The sequence below is a fragment of the Tursiops truncatus genome, chromosome 1 (assembly GCF_011762595.2).
Source record: "Tursiops truncatus isolate mTurTru1 chromosome 1, mTurTru1.mat.Y, whole genome shotgun sequence".
Lineage (NCBI taxonomy): Eukaryota > Metazoa > Chordata > Mammalia > Artiodactyla > Delphinidae > Tursiops > Tursiops truncatus.
In genome coordinates this window covers 108,946,907-108,967,101 of record NC_047034.1, presented here as the reverse complement: position 1 = coordinate 108,967,101, position 20,195 = coordinate 108,946,907, and the positions used below count along the sequence as shown (strand labels likewise).

The 20,195-nt window shown below is 36.2% G+C and overlaps 1 protein-coding gene across 2 annotated transcripts in view; it reads right to left on the bottom strand.

Annotated features, from left to right (window-relative positions):
• Positions 1-419: 419 nt before the first annotated feature.
• The window catches only part of ZNHIT6 (zinc finger HIT-type containing 6), a 58,430-nt gene continuing 38,654 nt past the window's right edge, over positions 420-20,195 (bottom strand). Inside the window, exons 9-10 of one of the 2 annotated variants that reach the window (XM_019919971.3) lie at positions 8,632-8,756; positions 420-4,257 (exon numbers count right to left, since the gene is read on the bottom strand). In XM_019919971.3, the coding sequence (XP_019775530.2) occupies positions 4,223-4,257; positions 8,632-8,756 (160 nt within the window). In that variant the 3' untranslated portion in view covers positions 420-4,222. Of the gene's footprint in view, positions 4,258-8,631; positions 8,757-11,477; positions 11,581-20,195 lie in introns of those variants that run through there. The other variant, XR_002173184.3, reaches the window with a different exon arrangement.

Sequence of the window (20,195 nt, the reverse complement as noted above, 5' to 3'; positions counted from 1 at the left end):
GCCAGGCCACAGTCATGATGTACCTGTCATTCATTGCTTGTGCATATGTGGGCTTAGCGGTTGATTCTGGTGGCACAAGTCAACATCAGCAACCCTTCAATATTGCATTCCACAGACCACCGTCCTAATAACCGTCCTAATAACAGTATAGTATTAGCATCAGCCAATCAGGAGATACACGCAGTGTGAACATAACTATGGGTTCTACATGGGAGGATCATAGCAATTACTGGTCAAGCTGGGTCTCAAAGGAGAGGGAGAGTATGCTCACGTGGAGAATATGAACAAGGAGAAAGGCACTTCAGGGGGAAAAAGGCTGGGACGTATATATGGTAACCTTTTTGTTGTTTTACAATACTGAAGTAAAGGGTGGAGATGAAAGAAAGAAATGGCTGCAATATTAGCTTGGGGCCAAGTCATGAAGAGTAAGCATTTGGTACTTTATTCAGTAAGAAAATAAAACCGGCAACAGCAGAGTTGTGTAGTAGCTCATCAAAGGCTAAAGGATGCATTCGGTTACGAAGTTCAAAATGAGTGCAGCCCACCACACTCCAATACGGAAAATGTTTACATTTTAGTTCATTTTAAAAAACATATGCACAGATACTTTACATAGCTTCCAGTTGACCAAAGTTGAAAGAAAATACTTTGTAATGAAGTACAGATCCCCAAAGGTTTATTTAAGGGCCTATTTTTATTTAAATAGCCTTAATTTTCTTTTCTTTTTTTTTTTTGGTGGTACGCGGGCCTCTCACTGTTGTGGTCCCTCCCGTTGCGGAGCACAGGCTCCGGATGCGCAGGCTCAGCGGCCATGGCTCACAGGCCCAGCCGCTCCGCGGCATGTGGGATCCTCCCGGACCGGGGCACGAACTCGTGTCCCCTGCATCGGCAGGCAGACTCTCAACCACTACGCCACCAGGGAAGCCCTGGTCTTCATTTTTTGAAGCATTGTCCTCCAGTACAACTCTAATTTCAAAATCAGTATTTCTCAAATGTTCATGAAACTGGAAATTTCCAAATCCATGATGGAAACAGATTGGTGCTCTGTGCATCTGATCAAACCAGTAGCAACATAATGTCTAACACAAATGGGAAGCATTAAAAAAAATAAAAGCCCGTAATGGCAACTCAAAGCAGCAGTGGCATCAAATAGGAACTGAAATCTCTAGTTAAAGCCAATGAAGGTTTGCAGGTTAATTTTGAATTTTACTCCTTATGCTATTTCAAATCAGAAACCTCTTGCTACTCAAATTCAAGTAAGTGTGCAGTGTACATCTGTTTGTTACTTTTGTATTCTCAGGAACAACCTTTCGTCACCTGCTCCCTACACCTTCCCCTTTTCTGATAATTTTCCCTTCCTCTGGGGGAACTCCACATCAGCTCAGGAATGGAATGTGATCCAATCTGGGCAAAATAAAAGTTCTTACTCCAAATTTTACATAACTTGCTGCCAAGCTTTGGTTATGATGATGTAAGCTGAAACTGCCAACAGCTGTCACCTACCATCCTCACCTCACTGCTTCCCACCTCCAAGAGGGCATCCCCAAACAGAAAGTTTGCCTGGAAGAGAAAACCAATCCAGGAAAAAAAAATCAGGGTCAAGTGTGGGGGCTGGAAAGATGGCTTCTTTGGTTCTTTGGATCCAGCCATGCCTGAATTTCCCAGTGTAGGAGCCAGTAAACTGCCCTTCATGCTGACACTAGTTTGAGTTGAGTTTCTGACACTTGCAATTGAAAGATGATTGGCTAATAATCAAAAGTATACAATATCTACCTGAAAATAAACAACACACTTTAATACAGTAATTTACGATTAAATAAAAGCAGAGTAGGCATCTTTACTTAATATTTAATGACTGATATGAAATCAGGTACAACACACTGTATATGCCAACCAAATTAAACAAAATGTATAAAGGAAATTGTTGGCCTCATAGTTATGTGTTTAACATTTTACTGTACATTGTGAAATCTGAATCCCATCACTTGCTACAGAGAAACAAATTGGCTCAAGTACACTTAGGAATCTTAAATAGTCTAGTAACTCTCTTTAATTCATATTTATAATATGGACAGGTGCAAGTTTTGTTTACTGTAAATTTATGGTTATTAATCCCATATGTAATAATTAGCAATTACGAAAGGCCTACCTTCCCTTTGAAATCATTGTTTAAAAGACAAAGAAGGCCAGGTGGAACTTTTCTCCTTTTAAAGTGTGGTTCGTGAACAAAATGCAGGATGTTGAACTTAACATGGGTCAGGGAGTTTGTTTATGCATCAGAATTTGTCAGGAATCCAAAATGGTGAAGGCCTCTAAAAAAGAAATTGGGTTGTAATACTACAAACTTCTAGGGCTCTCAGTGAATTATTCCAATTCACCCCCTCCAAGCAGTTGACATGGTTATTCACTAAAACACATGTTTATTGTAAATCCTGTGGGAATAAATGTGCATATTAATCAAATGAGTTGATAGTTATGTCAAGGGAACTCTGCTAGTTAAATTCTTTCCTAAGGAATAGACTATAATAATTTAAAGTCTAATAGAATTCTAGACAATAGGGATGGTAAAGATGCATTAGATCATGTAGGGGTTTTTCCCTTTCTTTTTCCACCTGGGTGGGGGGAGGGAAAGTACAGGATAAATCCTTTGATTTTTGTCCAGTTTTCAATTTAAATTCTAAACGGGATGGAACTCAACACTTTTCTTGGAAATGAGACTACATCATAACAGATTTCACTGTCAGGAAATTCCTCTCCACCCTGATATTCAGATCACATGTTCTTTTTGTGTTCTTTATCCCACTTTTCCCAATAACAATTCTATGACACATTTGATTCAATTCATTCTCTTTCTTGCCTGTCTCAAGAAGACAAACTTCACTGTTAAATTTTGAATTCCCATTTCATCGTCTCTCCAGTAATACTGTGCAAAACATAATTCTAAACAAAGTTTTTGCTATATGAGGAGAAGATTCCTGAAGCTGCTTTGGGAAATATATATATTTCTCAAATGGCAATGCCTTACTGTCTATGAATCACATTTCCACTATCACTTTTATACCAAGGGTCTTTGTGCCACTATTGTCTTTAGAGGCTCTTCTCATATATATGTACACCAAGTTACATATATCTGTGTTCTAAAAGTTTCTCTTATGCTCATGTTCTCATTATCTTTTCATATTTCTAATCTTTCCAATTCTCTTTAATACCTCTGGTTTCCTTTTGGTCTAAAACTTATTCTAATTGTAAACTAAAAACGAATTTCACTAATGTCCAATTTTGTCATTGTTTTTTTAACCATTAAGTGCACAGATGCAATACAGATGTAATAATCTTTTATAGTCATATTGCAATTTCATAACTGTATAAATTCCAATAAAACTAGGAAACTTTAATTTTAATATGTGAGATCATAATGTATAAAGAGCTGTCATAAGGTATAAATTAAGTCATGTATATACATAAATACACACATACATTCCAGTAACACTTTGATGAGTTCCAAGTGTTTTTTCTTTAGTTATTGCTAGATGTTTCAAAACACAGCATAAAACTGCTCATCACAACACCCTGTGTGGTAATGACAAGAGTAGAGTGGGAATGGGATGAAAGGCACAGAATTCATAGTAAGACACAGCTCACTGTGTGAACAAGTAAAGCCAAATTCATGAGCACTGATGGTTCAAACAGTGTGGAGCCACTGATTTTCTGAAATGAATATAAGAAATAGCAGTTCATAGTATTTAGACAACCTTTTACAAAGGACATCATACTGGGTGCTACCCCAGTATAAAAGACTCATCCAGCTGTCTCAAGAGGTTAAGTTACATATAATCCCAAAGACAAGAATAGGCAAATGATGGACCAGTCCTCCTGTGGCTAGATGGTCTGCCACATGGCCTTTCTGTTTAGTGAGGTTCCACTAAAGAGAACACCAACTTTGTGGCTGACACAGGTGATCCTTGGGTTTGGTGTTGCATCAAACTAACAAATAAAAAAAATTTCGGCCTACAGAATGAAGCATATTAAAGCCTGTGCCTTACGAGTCAATTCAAGAGGCTAGAAAATACATTAAATTTTTTTTTTTCAAGACTGTTTAATTACTTTTCAGAGAAACAAAAAATTCCAACCACTAAGCGACAATACCCCCAAATCTTCCAACAAGGTCCTCTGCAATTGTCTGGGAATTTTCATGTTCTTCCTCCAAAAGAAGTGCTCAATTTTAATTGCCAATGTTCTTAGTAGATTCACCTTTCACTGAAAAAAATAAGTAAACATACAGTCAAGTGTTTATGCTGTTTCTGTTTAGCCTGTTCTGTTTTCCCCTCTTCTCTCCTCCCTTCTGATGCATACCAACAGCACCGCTCATGGTGACAGACAAACCATGTCATGTCCCAGGCAGCTGGGATATACAATCCTGGCCACAATAAATAGAGAAATGATGTCTGAAAGTGGCAATTATATTTTGTGAGGTAACATCCTTCCTGACTCTGTGGAAGACTTGGGAATGGTCACTTCTCAGTGTGGGTAGGATCCAATACTTTTGCCACTGAATAGACCACTATTATCACAGAGGCTGGCCAAGTGTGGTTGGAATAAATTTTTTCCATGATTTTTTTTAAACTTAAAATTGAGGGTCAGTATATGTTGAGTGAATGTGGGCTGACAGAAGACTAGCTAATCTCCATCTCCTTCTTTTCACAAGAAAGAAGACTCAGAGCAGAAATGGAACTCCTTTAAAGGAGCTGCCTTGACTACAGCAAGACTATGATTCAGTAACTAAACTGAGAGTTCCTTGAGGATAGACACTGGACCTTTCTTTCCTATATCTATCCCCGCCAGGGTAGCATGTATGCTGAATCAATATAACTGTAAGTTACACCAAATTTTAGGTTTCTTTTTTCAATTTGAAAAATGAGAAGCAGAGTAACCGCACCACTTACTTCACTGTATAGTGAAGCTAAAAGGAAATAACACATAAACACTTTGAAAATTGTTAAGGTTAAAATAGAGATCATTTTGCTTGAGGCTTATAGCCCTTTATCTCCATTGTGTAGATAAAGAAAATAGAGCTCAGAGAAGCAGAGTGAATGCCAAGGACCCAGCTAATAAGAGCTGATGCCAGAACCATAAACTTGGATCTTGCCTCATATTCCAGTTGCCAAGTTCCTTGGGGTATGCCGATGGTACCTAGATGTACAATTGTACCAGCAACCAAACTGGTGTCCATTGAGTCCTTTTTATGAGGAAGGTACTGAAATAGGTTCTATCCAAGATATGGTCCTGATCCTTGTGGAATTTCATAAACTCTAGCAGAGTCCTTCAAGTATCTCCACGATATTACAAGTTAGTTGTTTTCTCCTCTGGCTTTCTCCGCACTGAAACCACGATAGAACCTATTGCACTGTGGCATTTACATGTGCGTTCTTGTGCCTAAACTCCATCCCCATCCCACTGCCACACACACACACACACACACACACACACACACACTGAAAGAGAAAGGAAGAAAAAGAGGGGGTAAGCAGGAGTGAGGGAGGAGAGAGGAAGAATGGATGAAAGGATTTATTGGCCCAAGAAGAGATTGAAGTGGGAATTCCCTGGCAGTCCAGTGGTTAGGACTCCATGTTCTCACTGCCAAGGGCCCGGGTTCGATCCCTGGTCAGGGAACTAAAATCCCACAAGCTGCATGGAGTGGCCAAAATCAAAAAAAGTTAAAAAAGAAGAGACTGATATGTAAGTAACTGCTATGCTACTATTTTCACTAATTCAAGTAATAATTTTTGGGTTGGACTCCTCAAAAGACAGAGATATTTTCTAATTTTGAGTTATATTAGAATAACGGAGACAAATATTTTGCTGGTATTTTTAAGTTAATGGGCTTTGTGCTGTTTGGCACTGCAGTTTGGGAAACACCTTTTCCTTTCGTGGCTTACTGAAGTTGCCCAGTTTTCTTCTTTTGATGGAACTCCATTCTTTTTTCCTTAGACTGAAATGTAGGATGCTTTTATTGTGTCATTTAAATCTACTAGCTAACTTTGGCAAACAAGGACCTGTGAGACAAGTAACACCATTCTGAGCACCTCCCACTGGATTGATACAAGGTGGGTGAGCAGCTCTCTACACTCTACACCTAGTGGGCTACCTTAACTGCTTAACCTTTTCCAGTCAACCCTTTTCATTCTGTAAAAAGCAAAAAGCAAGCAAACAAAACTTGTCTATTGCCCATCAGAAAAGGCAGACTTTTGAAAAAATAAACTATGGCAATCTAGACTTATAACAAACATTATAATAATCATCAAGTGTGAAAAACAACTGAATCCCAGTCCAGAAACACATTTTTCCCAAACTAGAAGAGAGACACCTTTGCTATGAACTCAAGATCAAAATCCAACATTTTTGCCTCTGGAGAGAGAAAGAATTTCAAGGCTTTCCAAAGAAAATGCCCTGTTCTTATATAACCCTCCCCCTGCATTAAGGGACCACCCTGCAGAACATCCAACGCTGTGGGAATGTACAAAGAAACAGACAACTTGAAGTGCTTACACAAAGAAAAGCATCTACAGGAAGGCCTGGCATTATTTTTAAAGTGTGTGTATTTATGTGACAACACTGATATGGTCCTTAAAATCCTGCTAGATCCTCTTTGGTTCTTTGCTTCAGCAGCCCTAAATGATCTTCTATACTGAAAGCACGAGTCACTTGAGCTTCCTGTAAATAAGCCAAACATCGTATACCCACCAAAAAATAGCCAATTTTACTTCATAAGGTTCCAAGTACACTACAAAAGTAGTCTTTTCTTTTTGCTTCATGACAGGAAGCCTTACTTCAATGTGCATTCCTAAACAAGGTGAAAGAGGAACTGTGTGTGCTGTGGTTATTTACACAGACAATGTTTGCTCTGGCTAGTAACCCACATTACTAAACAACTTTCCCTGAAACCAACATTGAGAGAGAGAGAGCTATGTGAATTATATTAAGGAAAAAGTAAGGTTTTACACAGCTTTAAAAAAAAGTGAAATTGGTCATTTAGAACTGAAATTTCTAACTTAATTTGAGAAAATAAAAATGGATGTTCTCAAATTTTAAAAAATATAAAGTCAAGAATTAACCTAGGCTTCCCTGGTGGCACAGTGGTTAAGAATCTGTCTGCCAATGCAAGGGACACAGGTTTGAGCCCTGGCCCGGGAAGATCCCACATGCCGCGGAGCAACTAAGCCCGTGCTCCACAACTACTGAGCCTGAGCTCTAGCGCCCGCAAGCCACAACTACTGAGCCCACGTGCCACAACCACTGAAGCCTGTGCACCTAGAGCCCGTGCTCCGCAACAAGAGAAGCCACAACGAGAAGCCCGCGTACCGCAATGAAGAGTAGCCCCCGCTCACCGCAACTAGAGAAAGCCCGTGCGCAGCAATGAAGACCCAACACAGCCAAAAAAAAATCAATTGATTCTAAATGTTTAAAAAAAAAAAAAAGAATTAACCTAAAGATTTAGAGACATATAATTGATTATTAGAAACTTTGTGTGTGCCAATTAAAAATCTGGTTTCACATTGTGGCACTGACAAAATTTTGGCCACTTAGGGAAAAAAAGTAATTCTCCTATTAACTTTCACAAAGAAAAAAAGCTATCATACACACATACAGAGAAGACCTTACAATAAAGGTCACTGCCTATTACAGTCCATAATGATGGTATAACAATAAAACCTGAACCACATATTTCAAAAGATATTTTAAAAAATAGAGTTCAATCCAATCCAAGGATTCTATGGCCCTCTGGTGTTTGTTACAATGAAACTTGTCCTGTACCTATAACTCTTAGCTGAAAGTGCTATCTAATGGTTTTGAATTAAGTAAGTAGCTCTCTCTCTTTTTAGAAGTAATTTTAAAATTTTATTCATCCTCTAGAATTTACATACTGAAACATAATTAACTTAATCAGTAAATGCAGATATGGGTAAGTCACTTTATACACTAACATTTTACATATACCGTTTCTGGTTTTAATAAATTCTCCCAATTCCACTACTCACCAAAGAGGGGAAAGTATCTACTTTTAAGGAATCACTAAAATGCCAAGGAATATAGCCAAGGAAACAAAATCAGAGAAAGTAAAACCAGTCGGTTTAAAAGAAAAGGAGATAAAGGGTCAAGGCAATGGCACCAGCTTATTCTAAATGCAGTCCAAACTTTAAACACAATGTCCCTTGAAACATTTCCCTTTTCTATAAGGCAGAACACTAAAAATGTTTATAATCTCTCATTTTAGGAATCTCTAAAGAGTTTTAATTAGGGCGTAAATTTATCTGATCATAGGCAGACTGTTACTTGAAGACTATTACCTTAAAAAAAGACAAAAACACACAAAACTCCCTAAAGGCGAAGTATATCCTTTTACAGCCAGACATTCAAACCGATTCATTCATTTTAAGTTGATAAAAGCTTACATGCTCTGAAACAGAATAGAAGCAACAGCTCAATCATATGGTTCTTTACAGTATTATCTGTAGTTACAGAGTAAATTCAGTTAGGTGTGTAAGTACAGTGGGAAAATATATAAAGACAATAATGTAATTGCTTCAGTTCACTAGAGTTATTTAAGCATTACAGGAACAAATTTACACTTACCTTGGTGAAGAACTTCCATGTCATTACTGTATTCTTTTAATACCACATGTAATGTTGGGTACTCAATGATCACTTTGTTCCTCAAATTGTCAAGGAGACTTTTGTCAGGATCCATTTCATAATATCTTATAGTAAAAAAGCAAAACCAAAAAATACCATTTTATTAGAAATTACTTGTAAATAAAATATGAGTCCCTTACATTAAAAAAATTAAATGATGATGACATTAATCCAACAGTTATTTCCTTATAATATAGTAACTTTACCAAAATAATCAGGTAAAAGAGCTATTATTATAGAGGTCCTAAAGCTAAATCAAAAGTATATGAAATAATTTGACATTAGGAAAGCTCTAGAACAAGTCATTCATTTTCATATCAATAAGGGATAAAGGCTAACTTTTATAAAATATCTATATTTGATGTGTCATGAATTTTTCTTGGATAAAATATTGACTAGCTAAAAATTCAAATTCCTCAAATACATTTAGTTTGAGTCTTAAAAGAAAACCAAACAACTATCCCATGATAGTTCCTAGTAATATATGGTGCTAAAATGGCTACAAAATACTTTTGTAAAAACTTAATTCTAAATTATAAATACTTTCTGGAAATATATATTACCATATAATTAAATTTTGCTTTCCTTTATTTTGAAATTAAAAAAAACAGGTTTGAATTTATGAATGAGGTAAAAGCACAAAATTTAAGAAATATGGAGTTCATTTGTCATGGTATCATGACATAACCAGTAAATGTGTCACAGGTAATTAGATGGTAATACTCCTTAAAGTATGAAATTCTCAAGTCATTACTTAAAAAAAAAAAATTTTTTTTTTTTTAGTTGATTAAAGTTGCATGCCCCTAGCATTCTCCCTTGCTTGTTTTCTGAGGTAGGAATAAAGGGGTGGAATTTCAGCTAGCTCACTAGGAGCTGCATAAGGGAATGTGTTGGCAAGTGACTATCATGTCACGACAAAGAGGAGAAAGTAGAGAACACCTTCACCAGAGTAGTGCAGAAGTTCTCCAACTTTTTTTCTCCATCTCCACCAATGACAGGTGATATTCACATACAAAACATACATCCCAAGGGATACCAGGCCTGACAGCTGGAACTCCATCCCTTCCCCTTCCACTCAAGAAAGTACACTGGAATACCAGTCAGTGATCAAGAGTGAGGTTACCATCGGGATACATTTGAATCTGCTGTAATTTTAAGAGTAAATCATACAAACTTTGATATTTCTTAATTAGTGACAAATTATTTGCACCATACCTTGCAGCTGACTCAGACATGCAGCACACTTACTAAGAACTCTTGGTATAGTGATTTCTCTGTGTTCTAAGTCTGTCCTGTGCAATATTTTTCCAATAAGGGAAAGCAGAAGTGCTTAACAAAGTGCAAAGCCGAGCCCATTATAAAAACTGATTTCTTTTTAAGAAGTGGGTGACAAGTGAGAGGACTTGTAAAACCAAAACTTTACTCCTGTTTGCCTGACCACATGCCCCACTCCTGGAATTAAATTCTTCATTTTAGAATCATAGAATATTTTTTATGTGGAAAAGAAACTTGAAATGCAAAATATTCAGTTTTCCTAAACCAGCCACCCTCGTGCCCATAGGCCACAGAGTGCATACATTCTTTTCCCTGTGTAATATAATACAGATGTGCTTACAATACTTTAAAAGTGTTCTTCCAGCATTCAAGGATTAAATGCATCACATTTTTTACACATTATTTCCCTTTGAAAGAAGCAGTGTTTTTTAAAAAGTTAGCAGTGATTATACAAAAAAGAGAGGCTGAATTAGATATAAAAGTATAAAATTAACTTATAAAGTAAAATATAAAGTGGATATAACTAAATTTTTCTCAAGAGAAAGCAAGACTTGAATTTTCAAATAGGAACTTTTCAAGTGGTATCCTACAAACACTTGTAGCAACTTATCTTCTGTGCATTTTAACTGAATCATAAGGCTTCTATTAAGAGACATTTCCCAAATCAGGGAATGTTTTCTATCAACACTTATTTCATTTTTTTCGTAAATAATTTTCAGTATATACCTAATGTTTTAGGCATTTTATTTCTTTTTAAAATATTAAATCTTCGTTAAGCTTCTCTAGATTTCCAAAGCTGAAACAATTAAAAAAAAAAAAGAATTCTTCAAAAGCCACATGGTAATCAGAACCTAATATTAATGCTGATATAATACAAAATATGATCCCAGCAGAGGAACATTCAGAGATTCTTAAAAATTACCATGTAATAAGTTATGCATTATTTCAATCTTAAAACTATAATTAATTACACTTGTTTTATTAATAAAATTGGTCCCTATTTTATGTGCCATGCAGGCTCTGTACAAGGTATTTAGAATGTAAAGATTTATGTAAGAATTTATAATGAATTACTTTAAAATATTTCACTCAAATGCAGTGAAAATCTGGTATGTTGTGTGGTTTTAATGGGAACCACTGAATTTTATTTAGTGTTTACCTGAAGATGTTGTAAACTTCTAATCACAGCAATATTGCTATTGAGTGTCAATAAGCTTCAAGGCCTCAGCTTTCCAGTCTGTCACTTAAAACAGGTCAGACTTCACTAGATTATTTTTATATGAAATTCTGAATTTCTTTTTCTACTAGGAGTGGTTACTCTTAGGCTACCATTAATATTTGCCAGTAATTAAGAAGTAAATTATGTAAACTGTTTTATAAAGAAAGGCTATTAAACACAGATGGGGTAACATTGTGTGGACATAGGGTTTAGTTAAAGGAAGCAGTAACTTTTAGTGGTTGCTTGGGTTTGGAGTCTAACACCGAGTTAAAGTCCTGGCTCCATCACTTACTGGTCTGCGATTCTGGACAAGTTATTTAACTTCTCTAGTTCCTAGTTTCCATGCTTGAAAGTGGAGATAACAGCAGTATCATTTCAGAGAGTTATTATGAGAGCTAAATGATAAAACACAGAAACTGTTAGCTCATTTACTTAAGCCATGAACACAGTTTTACAGTTGTATTTACCTAAAATAACAACGCATTCTTACAGAAACTTTAGTTCAGGACAAAGTCACTGAACTTCTTCAGTAACAAAGAATGGCACTTCTTACGTAAGCACTGAAACACTTATTTGCCTTTTTATGCATTTTGCATTTTAAACGTAGCCTTACAACTTTCCGTATAACTTGCATTTTTTTATTATTTTATATTACATTTACTTCCAAGAGGCTACAACTACGTTGAATCCTCCTTGTTTCCATTATCTTGAGGCAAGGTGTAGAGTCCAGCCTGGCATTGCCCAAAACATTTAGGTGTTAGCTCCTCTGCAAGTCATTAAGTCACTGAATCCTAAGGGGCAGCTTCATCTATTTTTGAAATTTTCAGGAACTCTGGTGTTCCCATTAGTAAAAGGGCTCTGCTACCGCAAGACAAACTACTTGGGTTTGAAAGAATTAAGATACCAACATTTGTCTTTTATTTTACCCTTAGGGACCCTCTCAGACATTTCCTCTTGTTATTTCACTTGCTTTACTCTCACAGGCTCACTAGCTGACCCTGCTCCAGGTAGCTTCACAGGGGCATTGTAAGGGCAGCATAGCTCAGTAGGCTAAACAGGTGTTTACAGTGTTTGACATCATACAAATAAAAGTTGTCTTGATACTCAAGGGTATGCTTTTAATCTTGGCTCTGTTACTAACTTTCAAAGAAACTGGCCAAGTTCTTGAACTTCTTTCTCTGCACTTCATTAGCAAATTAGGATTTATTTTTTAACTTCCCATAACTCAAAAGGAGACAGAGAATAATAAAAAAAAAGGAGTCACAAACCATTCTATTTGCCACCTGATCACTGGCACCCCTTAGATCATGTCCCCTTCTATCCCCTAATAAAATACTTAAACTAAATTTGAATTTTCTCCAAATTTAACAATCTAATAGCAATCCGTAGGCCACAGAATTTTTTCCACTATAAAATAAGGTCATCTGATGAGGTGATCATCAAGATCCCTCCAGCTCTAAAATTGTACAAGTTTTGATATTTGTCTGCCAAAGGCAGCACTTAACCAATATTCCTAATAGTCATTTGTATTTATTTCTTAACTTAGGTTTCTAGGTTAAAAGTGCAACTAACTGATTCCAAACGTACACAGTTGAATCTCTTGCTGTTTAAAAAACTTAACCTTAATATAAATCAGTTTACTGTTATCCGATAGCTAAACATTTATAAAGTATGGCTCATCTTGGTATTAACTGAATTCAGTAAGGTTCCTGAATGTATTATAAACTACATGTTTTAGATTCATACTTATCAAATTCCTTTAAAATAAGTAATTTAAAAGTACTAAACTTATTTTAATAGAGCAGAAAGAGAACAGATTAAGTGAACAAACTAGCTTTTAAAATCCAAATGAAAAGGAAGAAAGAAACCAGATTGTTAATGAAGACCCAGAATAGGAGAAAAAAGATACATACATTCAAACTAAAACATATAAAACCAAACTAAGTACAGGGGTCAGAGAGTTTTTTAACTCTTCTGTTTACAAGTAAAAGGTATTATTTAAAATTTCTCCAAATACTCCTGTGTGACAGTTTTTGCAACTCAGACTGTCCACGTCACATTAGAAGTAGATTGTGTCAAAGTTAAATTTTTTCTTACCTAATTTCTCTAGTTTTCATATTAAAAAGATAACAGTAACTGAATTAGTGGTTTGCTGCACTTTGTTTTGGGACTTTTACGTAATTTATGTAAATGTGTAAACAAGGGCTCCACATACTTGACGTGAGGCACCAGTCATGAGTGGGGTAGCACAGACACATGCCTCCATTCAGAAAGCTCTACGGTCAGAAATGCGCTAGCAGACCATCCCGTCTATTGATGACAAAAGGTATGGGATGCGGTGAAATAAAGTGACTAATTACACATTTTAAAACATGCTTTAAAGAGGGCCTTACAAGGCTTTTGTTCTAGGTGCTATTTGTTCAGGCTTTCCTTATCTTCACTAGTAAGCTCAATTACTTTTAAATCCAGAAGGCTTGGGTTCCAATCTTATCACAGGTCCTTAGAAGCTGTGACTCCTCAAGGGTACTCAGTTTTCCTCATCAGTATAATGATGGAAAGGTTATCTACTCATCAGCTAGCTTGTAAAGATTAAATGTAACAGGTGAAAATGTTTCTAAAGTGTAACTTGCCAAACTGATATTAGTAATAAGACTTTATACTTCAAAGGTAATTTAGCACCTTTAGCAGGGAAATAACATACTTATCAGGGATTATCTTCATGATCTATATGATGGGCTAGTTAGTAGAAAAAGCATGAACTTTGAAGCCAAAAAGACCTGAGTCCAAATCCAGGCTTTGTAACTGTAGCTTGGTTTCTTTGGGCTAAGTCAATTTCTCAGAGCCTAAGATTCCTATCTTGTAAAGTAGAGATATAGTATGTACTTCATTAGAATTAATGCATGTGAAAATGTGAACAGTGCCTAGCTTCATTAATCAATCAATTCCTCAAATATTTATTTAGTGTCTACCATTACAGATAGTCTGCTAGGTAATGGAAGTTCATAGAAATAAACCCCACATTTTATTGGGAGTGCCAGTCAACAAACAAACTATCACATTTCATTGGGATAAGTGTCAGGATAGAAATCTAAAGCTAAGTAGATACTCAATAAACTTTCTTTCTTGTCCCTTATTCACCTCCAAATGTTCTTTCAAATATTATAGTGCCTATAATATCTAGGCACTTCATTTGCTAACTCTAGCTCTCCTCCTCCTTAATTGGTTCTTAAAATCCCTCCTCCTCCATGGATTTTCTCCTAATTAACATAGGAAATTTTAATTAGCCTTACTCTTGTTAACAAAACATATGCTTCCTCTGCTGCTAGACTAAATGCAGGAGTCTGATCAGTACAGACTCTTACATTTTCACTCTTTATTAGGAAGTATATCACTTTGGAAAATATGATCACGTTCCTCAGAAAAACTTTTGCTTAAATGTTAGTTAAATAGTTCATGAATTAACTACACCATAGAATTATATTATTTTAGAGTTACAAAGAACTTAATCTACTTTTTTTGTCTTCCAGGTGAGGGCACTGAAGCCCTGAGGAGTATCTTACTCAGGGTTGCTCAAGGAGATGCAGAGTTAGAACTGTAAAGCCAATCTTTTGAGTTCTTCACTCAACTCTTTGTTTGTTTGCTTATTCCTCGCTCAACACATATTTACTGAGGGAGGTCTACCATGTACCAGATGCTGTTCTAGGAACTGGGAATACAATGGTGAACTATTAGGTATTCACTAGAGATGAAAAGATGAAGGATTTCTAGGAAGAAAGTACCTATACAAGGTAGAGGATAAGGGAATACACATAGAATTCATACAGTTTTGGTACGTATAAATTTCAGTGAGAGGTCTGCTTGAAAAGGTGAAGCACTTTGGCTAAAATGAAGTATCTGAATCACCTAGAAATTTCAATTATGTCATTACTCTCTCTGAAGAGTATACAAAGTTAGATATAAATTATTATGTAACATAACTAGAATGGATAAATTTAGTGGATTAAGTTGAGGGTTAAAATTTATTTTCCAAGTTTTTAGAGAAAACTCTCATTTTATATTTTACATAATTCCCTTAATCAATTATCAAAATAGTATATATTTGAAATGAGATCACTACTATGGAAATTGTAGTCTTTATAATCTGTTAAGAATTTGACCATCATATCACTTTGGATCTACTTTTCAGTACAGCCTCTCAAATTAAATTTCTCAAGTTCACAGCAGCTGAAACTTCACTCACCCAGCTCTGCCAACTGGTACAGCTTCAGCTTCCCTAGAGCTACCTAAGAGTAAACTTCCCTAGAGCTAAGTTTACAAGTCTTATCATAAAACTGCCTCAAGCAGAATGCCACATATGAAACCCATTCCATCACTGGACGTGTCATCTCTGAGATGATAAAAGTATTTGGCACCCTGCTCTACATATTTTCTTTATGTGTGCGGACATTCTTCAGGTTGATTCTAACATTTTCTAGTCCGTAAATGATCCCTTGCTTCCGTTGTTCTAGAGTTTATGTCCAAAATGTGGCCAAAAGTTAAAACCATTTTGAGCATGTACTCATCCTGATCTTGATTCTCACTTTGGAAAACAATCAATAATCCCAAAGAGGGATAACAAAGAACTGGGGTTGGGTTCCACATAATCTAAGAACATGCACTGTGGTCATTTATGGCGCTGAGTGGCATGTGCTATATTGCAAAGGCTTTGGAGACAGGTGGGCCTAGGTTTGGATCTAGGTTTTACCAGTTAGTAGTTACAAAGCTGCAGTCAGGGCTCTCTGTGCAACTAAGCATATTTATAATGTATAATGTATGTACAGTGTAACATAATTATAGTGTATATAAAATGCTTAACAAAGTACCTACAATACAGTAGGAGATAATCAATAAGAGGGTGTCATTAGGACTTCCCTGGTGGTGCAGTGGTTAAGAATCTGCTTGTCAATGAAGGGGACAAGGGTTCGAGACCTGGTCTGGGAAGATCCCACATGCCGTGGAGCAACTAAGCCCGCGTGCCACAACTACGGAGTCTGCGCTCTAGAGCCCATGACACAACTACTGAACCTGTGTGCTACAACTACTGAAGCCTGTGTGCCTAGAGCCTGTGCTCTGCGACAAGAGAAGCCACCGCAGCAAGGAGCCTGCACACCACAACGAAGAAAGCCCGTGCACAGCAACGAAGACCCAACACAGCCAAAAATAAATAAATATATTAAAATATATATATATATATTAAAAAAGAGGGTGTCATTAATACTTATTATGTTCCATAAAGACATCCATCAGCCTCTAGATTTAACCCCGATTTTAAATCACCCTTGCAGCAAACATTTTTTTGTGTGTGTATTTGGCAAAACTTATTCAGGTTCTTCACACTTTCCTGCTTATACCTAACCAAAAATAATTTCAGAAAACAATGACACTTTTATAGATTTTAAAACAGACATCTGAAATTTCATTTAATTTCTTTACTCACAAGTTAAAATAGATATAAAGAACATAATTTATGGTATAGTGTAAATATTAATGGTTTAGAATGAAAATGTTACATCACTCTTATAAAAATTCACTAGAATCTAATAAGTAAAAGGGGAATGGTACCAGTATCATCAATTTAAAAACTGCACGAACAAGTTCTTCCTTAATAGTTAGAAATCTTATATAGTTTCCTTTTCTCCTTGATTGTATTTCCATTCCAATTCTCCACAGAATTTTATCCTAAATACTGATACATTTATGCTTGAAAATCTTTTACTTATAGCCCAATCACACTTCTCTGTAACAAAAATGTGTATGTAAGCTAAAAATTTAATTTTATTACCTATGACCTTAAGGCTTTAAATGTTAAAATTTCTTCTGGATTGAATAATTATTATTAGTACAAAACTGATCAAAACACAAATATATTACAAACATTTATAGTAAAACTTTACTGGAAATGCATTTCTTAATGTGATGGGTGAGTGCTGATGATGGCATCTTCTACTACATGCAAGTCTGTTTACAACTGACTCTTAGATTAAGTGATTTCCCGCATTTATCTCTGCAGAACTCATTGCTAGAATTAAATTCCAGAAGGAAAACAAAAGGAAGTTTAAGTAATCTCATCTAGAGAGCACACTGCTGTTATTCACTAACCCTTCCTTCATCACAGTTATTTTCAAGGGATCTAACTAAAAGGCAGAAATGGTCTCTGGCTATTTATATAAGACAAGGCATCTGAAAGTAGTTAATGCTGTTCTTAGAAATTCTGGAATTCCTTTAATGTTCTCTGACATATATTTAATTCTGTACCATTATTATCAAAATAATCTTAACTTCCAAGGTCTTCAGTTCTAATGGCAGGATATTTTTTTAAAAATCCTAACTTTTAACATATATATTATACATTTCCTATTTAGAGTATCTTTAAATATACTTTTCAATCATTCTCTGTAAGCCTGAAATAAGACTTAATTTTCTACTTCCAGTTCAATTAGGCAAAGGGTACAGACTAGTATCTTTAAGGATGTAGAAATTTGACTTCAAAAATTCATCCTAATATTAAATGACATATTTCTTTTTTTTTTTTTTTTTTTTTTTAAAGATGCTTTTTATTTATTTATTTATTTTTGGCTGTGTTGGGTCTTCGTTTCTGTGTGAGGGCTTTCTCCAGTTGCGGAGAGCGGGGGCCATTCTTCATCACCATGCGCAGGCCTCTTACTGTCGTGGCCTCTCTTGTTGCAGACCACAGGCTCCAGACACGCAGGCTCCAGATGCGCAGGCTCAGTAGTTGTGGCTCACGGGCCTAGTTGCTCCGCGGCATGTGGGATCTTCCCAGACCAGGGCTCGAACCCGTGTCTCCTGCATTAGCAGGCAGATTCTCAACCACTGCGCCACCAGGGAAGCCCTAAATGACATATTTCTTTACACAACTTCAACAACTCAACTGAATAAACATCTACCAAATATTTATTATATAGAAAACATGCTAGACACTTGTATGGGATTCAAAAATGTCCTCAAGGATTTTATCATCCTCGGCAGTGTTTCTCAAAGTGTGGTCCCAGGGATAACTTATATCAGGGTCCCTCAGGAGGCAGAGACTTTAACAAATGCAGGTTTCTGGGTACTAGGTAAGATTGACTAAACCAAAAACTCTGAGGGTGGGCTGAAAATCAACATTTTCATCTGTCCTAGATAATTATGATGGACACTGAAATCTGAGAAGCAATGTTCTGAGAAAAGAAATACTGGTTAAATGATCAGTTGAAGAGATGCTTATGGTAAGGTAGCAAAATTGGCCAGTTAGGGGTATGGGCTAGGTGAAAAGCAAGGAGGGACCTGGCAGGACTACGAGGTGAGGCAGGCAAGAGACTAGACTCTTAGAATCAACAAAGTCTGAGAGGTGGTATCTTGCAGGCAGAGTTGAGACTCTAGGAAGTCAGAATCTGAGCAAGTAATGTGAACTGGGAGGTCACTCTGCTTTAAGGTAGAAGGGGGTCTTTGCTTGCTGGTGGGTGGGTGTTAGCAAAAGTCAAAAAGACGTCAGGTGGGTCTTACTTGAGGCCTTTAGAGAAACCAATTTCTCTAAAAGGGCGTAGGAAAAAGTGTCTTACCTCTTAACTTCAGAGTGAATGATTTTTAAATATTTCATGTTACAGATCCAAAGAAAGTAAAGTAACCTCAGTTTTTTATTTAAAAAAAATCCTCTCAGCACGGAAATAAAATCATCCAAGAGAAATAGCTCATTCTTTTGCTGGTTGCCTTTTAGAAAAAAAGAAAAAAGTGTTCCAAAATGATTAACTACAACCAGCACAGCAGGAAACAACTAATAGAATCTGCACGTACAATAGGGTAGTCCCCCCAAAAAGAGTAATAATCTTCTGTGACGTGCATGAAATCAAAGCTTAGATAAAGCTTTAATTTGGCTTGGGTTTAAAGTCTCAACTCTTGGCTCTATATGCCAATTTTTGGAAGCAGAGTAAAGGCAACTGGTCTGTGCATCAATCAAAAACTGACATGCAAAGATGCCCGTGTTTTCCACTGGTCACCTGCTATGCCATATGTATTAAACACGTATCTACTGTAACATTACCACACACCTATCTCCCCTCCTTGACTGTGAGCATCTTGAGGGCTAGTCTTTTAGATGTCTATGTGTTCCTAGTGCTTAGTGCTGTGCTGGCACATGGAAGGTGCCCAATGAATATTATCTGAATAAATGAAAAATAAAGACTTCATCTTTTTTTTTTTTGGAATTTTTGAATTTTATTTATTTTTTATACAGCAGGTCCAAGACTTGATCAATCTTAACCCATTGATACTTTAGGTCAAGGTTACATATCAGAAAGCCTGTTCTCTGAACAGGTGCTACTTTTTCTGAAGAAACTTTAATTAATTAATTAATTAATTTATTTATTTTTAATGGACTGCGAAGACTTTTATTTTTATTTATTTTTAACTTTTTATTTTATATTGGAATATAGCCGATTACCAATGTTGTGATAGTTTCAGGTGCAGAGCAAAGCAACTCAGCCATACATATACATGTGTCCATGAAGAAACTTTAAATTATACTTGGTAGTTTTAACAATCTCTCTCTCTCTCTCTCTCTTTCATTTTACATATTGAGAATTGAAGCCTGCAGGAATTGGCAAACTATGGTCAGCAGGCCAAATCCTGCCCATTGTCTGTTTTTGTAAATAAAGTCTTAGAGTCATGCCCATTCATTTATGTATTGACTATAGCTGTTTATGTGCTACAATGGTGGATTGACAACTACAACTGTATGGCCCACAAGTCCAAAAATATTTACTGTCTGGCCATTTGCAAAAAAGCTGTCCAAACCCTGCTTTAGAGTATTAAAGTGGTATCAACACCTAGCACATAGCAGGCACACATATATTTAAGTGCATTAGTACACTACTTATTAAAAAAATTAAAACTGAATTCCTATTATGGGAAAGTCACTGACTCAGCACTGCAGAAAATATAAAGATGAAGATGCCTAAGGCAGCCACTGTCTTCA